Genomic DNA, 8,361 nt, shown 5'->3' with positions numbered 1-8,361 from the left:
AGGGTCCTGTGCCCACAGCCAGGCTGGCCCCAGTGGCACAGCCCCCTGGCAGCACCCTGCTGGGACTGGCCTCTGCCTCCTGCCTTGGGCCACAGCTCTGATGGACCCCTACAAACCATCTCCATCTGGCACAGAGCTGGGGTCCTGCCGCCCCTGGGGTGCTGGCTCTGCCACAGCCAGGCTGTGCCCACCCAGGCTGCCCTGCCACGCTCTTACCACCCTCCTGATGAACCCCTAAAGCCTCTGTAGAAATTAGGAGCCACCTGCAATCCCCCTGGTAGCAAACCAGCCCCAAAACCCGGGGCAGCCCCCCGGCACGGCACTGAGCTCCCGCACCGTTAACACGATGGGAGCACCCGGCTGCATGCTGGGTCTCCTCCAGCCCCACCTTCCCTGGGAAGGAGAAGACAAGGGCCCTCGTGGGCTGTGAGACCCCACTGCACCCTGGCAGAGGAGCTGAGGAGAGCAGCACCACCTGGGTGTCACCAGAAGCGGATTTGAGGCCGCTGCTCACCTCTCAAGCCGTGGATGTGTGCAGCAGGACAAGCTGGCAGCTGTCTGAGATGGAAGGTCTCCCAAAGACACCTCTTTCTCCCCAGAGACTACCAGAAAAAGCTGGAAGCCAGATCTCACCCAGAGGGTCTCATGCAGGGAAGAGCTGGTCTGTGTCATGAGGACATCCCCGTGGTGAGGGTCATGTCTGACCCCAGAACCTAGGGGAAACCTGCCCACTGTGGGACACCAAGGTCCAACTGCTTTTGTCCAAGTCCTAATAAAGGTAATGGGTAAAGTCACACCTTGCTCCAACCTGGCACACCCAGCCTGAGGGTGTCAAATAAAACTGTCTCCACTCAGTTGCATGCACATGTGTGTAAATGTTACTGAAACACCTTCAACTGATTCATGGGAGAAAGGAGCATCCACTGTGAGAGCAGTGAACTGGCTGCCCCTGGATCCCACCCCTGGCAAGATGCTGGGGCCAGCTCTCCATTCCTTCTTGTTCTCAGTTATGAAATGGAAGAGGAAGGCAGATTTTTCTGCCCTTCTCAGTTCCCAACTGCTTTCTGAGCTCAGCATAAACAACTCACTCAACTGACTGAAGGAGGATCTGCTGCTCACACCTGGGGAGGAAGCTGCTGAGAGCAGAAGCAGCTTCAGTGGCCCCAGTTCTGCTCTGCTGCTTGGCCACCCTCTTAGGCTTTTTGGCTTCCTTTCAAATGCCAGAAGCAAAGAGATATCTCTCTAATGTTAGTGGTTTGTTTTAAATGCTTAGACTCATTTCTAGGGAGCCAAGAGATAGAGTTGGGTTTCATTTTATACTGAGAGAGGTTTGCATTTAAAACGTGTGTGTTGGTCTCTGCTCCCCAGTAATGAGTGACAAGTGGAAACTGCCTCAAGTTGCCCCAAGGGAGGTTGAGCTTGGAGCTAAGGCAGAGCTGTTTCCCTGAGAGGGGTGTCAGCCCCTGTGCCAGGCTGCCCAGGGAGCTGGGGGAGTGCCCAGCCCTGGAGGGATCCCAAAGCCGTGGGGCTGAGGTGCTGAGGGCTGTGGGTCAGTGCTGGGCTGGGCAGGGTGAGGGCAGCAGTTGGACTCAATGATTTTAAAGGGCTTCTCCAATCTCAATGATTCTGCTTCAGTGTCCACAGTCCAGGCTCTGTATTTTGTCCTGCTTTTACCCCCACCATCAGCAGGATGCCCAAGCAGAGAGACTGAGTTGCAGTCCTGGATCTCTTCAGCCTCATCCTTAGAAACAGCTCCAGTGAAACAGAGCAGTTATAACTCCAGTGACCAAAACCCACCAATTCAGCCTGAAAAGGAATGTTTACATTCTGAGCAGTGAGCTAGCAGAGGTAGCCAGCCACTGCTTAAAACCCCTGCCAGCCATGCTGCTGCCCACCCAAGCACAGAGCCCGGGCTGTGAGCCAGCAGCTGCCTCCTGGGTTGGTAGCCACCCGTTGCAGCTCACCCATCAGCCTGCCAGGTCCTCTCCACACAACCACCCTGGGCTGGGGGGTCAGGATGGAACATCACTCTGCTTGTCCATCTGCTGCTGCTGATGGCTGGGGTAAGGTGGGTGGACGTGGAATCACCCTGCAGAGAATGGATGGGATTTGCTCTCTTTCAAAAGGGAAACTTCTTCGTTTTGGGTCACAAGTGCTGGCATCTGAAAGCTAGAAAGATGCCACGCTGGTATTTCAGAGCTGCTTATGCAACTGTAGCTCTGGCAGTCGTGTGTTTGCCCAGCCCAGCCTCTCAGTGTCATGCCACTGCCTTCCCCACAGAGCTTCTGCCTCATTTAATGCTCACAGACCATCAGGGACAAACCAAGCCTCAGGGGAACAGCACAGTCTGGATCATCCTGGCTTCTCCCTGCTTGGCTGCAACATAAAACACCAATGATTTAGCACCCTGCTTCCACTGAGAGAGCCAGAGAGGCAGCAGGGCAGCAAGGCAGGGGCAGGACTCGGGTGCAAGGTGCTGCAGCTGCAGTGGCTGAGCATCCTCCTTCCCCAGCAGCAGGGCCTGGGCTGGGCTGAAGCTGCTCTGCTCCTCTCTGACAAACATTGACATCTTTAAACACGACCTGGAGCAGAAAAACACGCCCAGATGTTGCTGGCTATTGGGTGACTGGATACCTGATAGCTGCAGGACCCACTGTTCCCTCTCCTCTAGGGACTGACATTTACTGTGTGACACCCCCATGCCTCCAGGGAGCAAACAGCCGGGGGCTTCTCGGAACAGAGCGCGCTCGCTCTCCCCAGCATGGTTATTAAGCAGCTCTCACACCCTCTGCTCCAGCTGCCCCTGGGAAACCAGAGCAATGCCAGGGGGAAACAGCAAACCCAGGGCCTGGGGGAGCCAAATCCCCACCCCTGAGCAGGAAGCAGGTCCTGAACCTCAAACAAAAGGCTAAAGCAGCGTGGCTTGGGGCAATTGGCACCTTACTGGGAGTAAAAGCCCTTTAAGCTCCCCTAGAGCTGCTCAAAGAATCACTGAAGCATTCCAGTTGGAAAAGACCTTCAAGCTCATTGGGTCCAACTGCTGCCCTCACCCTGCCAAGCCCAGCACCAATCCACAGCCCTCAGCACCTCAGTTCGATGGCTTTGGGATCCCTCCAGGGCTGGGCACTCCTCCAGCTCCCTGGGCAGCCTGGCACAGGGCTGACACCCCTCTCAGGGAAACAGTTCTGCCTCAGCTCCAGCCTCAAGCCCCCCGGGGGCAACTTGAGGCTGTTTCCTCTTGTCCTGTCATTACTGGGGAGCAGAGCCTGACCCCCATCTCCCTGCAGCCTCCTGTCAGGGAGCTGCAGAGAGTGCTCCTGTCTCCCCTCAGCCTCCTTCTCCAGGCTCAACACCCCCATTCCCTCAGCCCCTCCCCACCATACTTGTTCTCCAGACCCTTCAACTATCTGCCTCATTTTGCCCCCAAACAAGTGTACGTGTGGTGCAACCTCTCCTCTTCCCCATCTCCTGTACACTCTCCTTAACCCAGAGATGTTTCACATTGGCATCTCAGCCAAGAGCATGAAGATGCTCACAACCAGATCTTCTCACAGCTCTTTGTCACACCTACAGCAAACCAGCTCACCAAAACTATGTGCTGAACTTCTGAGACCTTGGTACAAATGGACAGGAGCTACTCAGCAGAAATAGGTTGTGTCTGACATCCATCCAGCCCTAACTCCACTAACAATCAAGGGGGAAATATCTCACTGGTTCTGAAGGCAGAAGCCTCCCAAAGTGGCCAGTCAGCCCTGTCAACTGCAGGCCAAGGCTGCAGAGCCACGCAGGAAAAGGGGGTGGACATGGCAAATTCCACCCTGGAAAAGCAACTGATGTGATTTGAGCAGAGTCTTCCAACCACTAAGAAACTTCAACAGCAGAAGATGGTGAAATCCTCCAGTACTGATTTCACCTGTAGGCAAACAACCTCCCCAACCTTTCCATCTATGGATAAGCAGCCCCACTGAGGCAGCACCATTGCGAACGCTTCTGCATTTATGCACAGAGAAGACAGAGAGGTGTTGTTGTGATCAGGAACACATATATGCATTTTAAACAGACCCCCTGCTATATAAAGTGGTGGCTCACCAGTCACCTGGATGAAAAGAAGAAACACTCAGTGTCAAGCCACACCTGAGCAGCTCAGCGGGCAGAAATGGCTCCAGGTACTTCTCTTTATCTCAGTTTCAAAGGCTGGCTGGTGCTGAGGGTGGGGGGAGATGATGCTGAGGTGGGCTACACACACTCAGTGACAGCCCTAAGATGGGGCAGCTTACAAATCAATGAAGGGAAATACCTTTCCCTACACTGTGGCTTTAATCCATTGATAAACTTAGCTCAACTTTAGCCTTAGCTGAGCAAGGAGAGGGTGCAGAACATGAGCCACAGTTATAACAGTTATTAGTAACATAAATGTTGGCAAGGATGCTAAAACTCATCTTCCAAGTCTAAGACAGGGATGATGTCTAACACATCCTGGACCTACAGACCCCAGGGCATTCCTCCACTGGAGGGGATTTGCCTTGGAGGGCTTCAAGACCCTCCTGGACACGTTCCAGTGGGAGCTGATCTAGGTGGCAGCTGCTTCTGCAGGGGGGTTGGACTGGATGGGCTCTAAATGTCCCTTCCAACCCTTACATGATGTGATATGATATGACCAGATCCTACAGGTATTGTCTCAGAGAGCAAAAGTAGCTGGTCACAGTCCAGATAGTGTCATCAGCTCTTGGCCTAGTGAAGGCAGACAGCTGATTTCATTTGATTTTGGGGAGGCTTAAGCTCACCCACAGAGTCCATCAGACATAAGGAAGGTGCTCAGCCAGCACAGACAGAAGAGGCTGGGAACTCATTCCCAGCTGCCTCCCTCCTCCTCAGCAGTCACTAAAGGACTGCTGACACCTTTCCTCTCCCCTTTGCTGCAGGGTCATGGTTCTCTCCTCTCTTCATTGCTGTGATCACTCTGGGCCTGCAGTGGCCACAGGAAGCTGCCACCTTCCCAGCCATGCCCCTTGCCAACCTGTTTGCCAACGCTGTGCTGAGAGCTCAGCACCTTCACCTCCTGGCTGCCGAGACATACAAAGAGTTTGTAAGTGTCATGGCCTCTTGGCATCTCCTCCACATAAGCTTGATGGTTTCAAGGCCACATGACTTCCTAGAAACACAGATCTTTCAACTCTTGGTGTCATCTCTGTCAGCTCTCAACGAGGAGAAAAGGTCTTAACAGGGCAAGACAGGTTATGTCCCATCTGGGCCCCGTCTCCTCCTCTCTCAGCTCTCTGTCCCCACCTCTGATCCTGCACAGTGCCCTCCTTAGGGCCTCACTCTCAATCCTACTGCACAGAACCTCAAAGAGAAGCAGTGGGAGATAGCACAGATACTTTGCAAGGCTTTCCTCTATCAGTCACTCACAGCCCTGGCTGACTCCAAGTGCTTAAAAACCACCTCTGTCATTTCCAGGAGCTGACAAGAGCTGTCCTCAGGGGCCATCTGCTCCCTGGGGGTCACCTACTCCTCAGGAAAACCCAGTCTGAGGGTGTTTTCCATTCACTTTAGCACCTTGGCTTAACAAGAGACAGACTTTTAGGTCCAGTAGCTACTGTGCCAACATACAAACTCCTGTGTCCACATACAAACACCCACCACCCTCTACAGATACACTTCTTGTCTCCCACTTATTTCTCCCAAAGCAGAACCATTCGAGACAGCTTGGGAAAAGCATTTCTGGCCTTCCCCCAGCCCCCAGGCAACAGATATGTGTTTGGGATGTCTCCACAGGAACGTACCTATATCCCAGAGGACCAAAGACACGCCAACAAAAATTCCCAGGCGGCATTCTGTTACTCAGAAACCATCCCTGCTCCCACGGGGAAGGACGATGCCCAGCAGAAATCGGTGAGTTCTCTCTACTGGGGCCAAGCACAGACTTATTTGAAGAGCCCAGCTGTGCTTCATCCCAGCAACAGAGTGTTTCCATCTGTGAGAACTTTAGGGCTTCATTCCTCCTCTCCCTGTTTTACTATTTAAACCCTGCATGAAGACAGCATAACTTTTGGGTTATAACTCATGTGAAATCCCATTCCCACCCCAAGGGTGAGAAAAAGCCTCTAGTCTGCACAGGATGGAGGGCTGGATGGTGCTCCTCAGCTTGCAAGCTTGCCTGTAGCTGCTGAAACTGCAGCAGCAGTGGCACATCTTTCACCAGCTTTGACCCTTTCTTACTTTCAGGACATGGAGCTGCTTCGCTTTTCCCTGGTTCTCATCCAATCCTGGCTGACCCCAGTGCAGTACCTAAGCAAGGTGTTCACAAACAACCTGGTTTTTGGCACCACAGACAGAGTGTATGAAAAACTAAAGGACCTGGAAGAGGGAATCCAAGCTCTGATGAGGGTAAGTTGCAGTATGTAGAGTGAGTACAGAGTAACAGGTCTCCCAAGCATAGGGCACTCATCTCTCAGGGTCTTCCAGAGGATCCAAAGACCATGAGAAATCTCCCCATCATCCCCTCTGAAGACCAATAGCATCCTTTGGACTTTGCTTACACTAAGATAATTAGATCATGACCCTCTGCTTCACATGTTTCATCATGGGAGAGCATGAGAAAACACATTAAAAGTGCTAATAGCTATTGCCATAACCACTCAGCAGCACAGACCAGGAAGGTTATAACAGCACAGACCCAAACTCATGCCAAACCCAGCACCAAAGAACACTGAGTTGCTTCCATCTGCTGTAGCATTATGTTTGCTACATCTCCATGCAAAATGCCTCAGATTTTGGGAGCTTTGCAAGCTGGCTTTAAGAACCCATCATCAATCATTTACAATCATTTACATCTTCTAGCATCTAAATAACTCTGAAAGTCAGGCCCTGAGAGAAAACAGAGATCTTCTGTCCTGACACTCCTGGAGTAAGTAGGTGTATGTAGCAGTACTATTTGCTCTCCATTTGGTATGTGTTTAAAGCAGTACACAGGGGCTGGGCAAATAATCACATTTGATCCATTTATGACCCTGTTTACTTAACCAAAACTGTCCAGTTTATTGTGCCAGCTGCTGAGCAAAGCAGGGTAGGAGGAGTGGCAGACTGCACATCTCTCAGCTCCAGTTGCATGTGGCGTGTGTTAGAGCTTTGCTCATTGGGAAAGGGAGAATTATTTGCCCAGGTGCCCCTTTTCTTGGCTAGAGCTGCAGAGAGACCCTGCAATTTTCCCCTTAAGACCCCAAAACACAAAGTTCTCCCTCTTTGCAGCCCTGTGTCCAGCTCTTCTGCTGGCAGTGCTTTGTGTACCTTTATTATACCATTATAAGCACATAAACTCAAAAGTACATTGGAAACATGACTGAGGGGGAACTCAACCTCCTCTAAAGCTAAATGAGAGCCTTGGCAACGGGTTTTGGGGAGGATGCTCGTCCCTAGGTCGCTGCCAGCACCTCTTCATCCCCTCACAGGAGCTGGAGGACCGGAGCCCGCGGGGTCCCCAGATCCTCAAGCCCACCTACGACAAATTCGACATCCATCTGCGCAATGAGGACGCCTTGCTAAAGAACTACGGCTTGCTCTCCTGCTTCAAGAAGGACCTGCACAAGGTGGAGACTTACCTGAAGGTGATGAAGTGCCGGCGCTACGGGGAGGGCAACTGCACTGTTTGATGTCGGGGATGACCCGGCCCGGCCCCTCGGCAGCCACGGCCGCCCCGCTGCTTGTCAAGAAACTCGGAGAATAAACCCGCTAAAATGAACGTGTGTCTGGCTCGTGGGGCTGGGAGGGATGAGGCAGCGCTGGGACAGGCCTGAACCATGGAATCAGGCTGGCGGGAAGCTCTTTAAGCTCGTTGAGTGCAGCCCCGGCCCTCACACGGCCACCGCGAACTCGCGGCCCTCGGCTCTGTCTTTTCAACCTCTCCAGGGATGGGGACAGCGTCTCGCTGCGTAGGCCCTTCCAGCCCTCAGAGGCACGGATTGGAGGCTGCGGAGTGCGTTTTGGGGGCCTTTCCCCTCATACCCACGGGCGGGCTGAGGCGAGGCTGAGGCGGGACTGAGGCAAGGCTGAGGCTTTGCTGAGGCGGGACTGAGGCCTTGCTGAGGCGGGACTGAGGCGGGACTGAGGCGTTGCTGAGGCGGGACTGAGGCGAGGCTGAGGCGAGGCTGAGGCCTTGCTGAGGCGGGACTGAGGCGAGGCTGAGGCGGGACTGAGGCGAGGCTGAGGCGGGACTGAGGCGGGGCTGAGGCGTTGCTGAGGCGGGACTGAGGCGAGGCTGAGGCGAGGCTGAGGCGAGGCTGAGGCGGGACTGAGGCGAGGCTGAGGCGGGACTGAGGCGGGGCTGAGGCGTTGCTGAGGCGAGGCTGAGGCGAGGCTGAGGCG

General features: G+C 53.8%; 1 protein-coding gene across 1 annotated transcript; it reads left to right on the top strand.

Annotated features, from left to right (window-relative positions):
• The first annotated feature begins 4,156 nt into the window (after positions 1-4,156).
• LOC104562732 (somatotropin) lies at positions 4,157-7,649 on the top strand. Its single transcript, XM_062017510.1, has 5 exons — positions 4,157-4,166; positions 4,923-5,086; positions 5,776-5,892; positions 6,226-6,387; positions 7,449-7,649. Exons 1-5 carry the CDS (start codon positions 4,157-4,159, stop codon positions 7,647-7,649), a joined length of 654 nt encoding a protein of 217 aa, XP_061873494.1.
• Positions 7,650-8,361: the final 712 nt, after the last annotated feature.

This window comes from Colius striatus, chromosome Z (assembly GCF_028858725.1).
Source record: "Colius striatus isolate bColStr4 chromosome Z, bColStr4.1.hap1, whole genome shotgun sequence".
In the NCBI taxonomy this organism is placed as follows: Eukaryota; Metazoa; Chordata; class Aves; order Coliiformes; family Coliidae; genus Colius; species Colius striatus.
The sequence above is the reverse complement of the archived record's forward strand: the minus strand, read 5'-3'. Positions and strand labels throughout refer to the sequence as shown.

What these genes read in the sequence shown, in the direction of transcription:
- LOC104562732 (XM_062017510.1), top strand. An exon ending in CCGAGACATACAAAGAGTTT is followed by an intron (nt 5,087 to 5,775) that starts GTAAGTGTCATG and finishes ATGTCTCCACAG; the next exon opens with GAACGTACCTATATCCCAGA. An exon ending in ACGATGCCCAGCAGAAATCG is followed by an intron (nt 5,893 to 6,225) that starts GTGAGTTCTCTC and finishes TCTTACTTTCAG; the next exon opens with GACATGGAGCTGCTTCGCTT.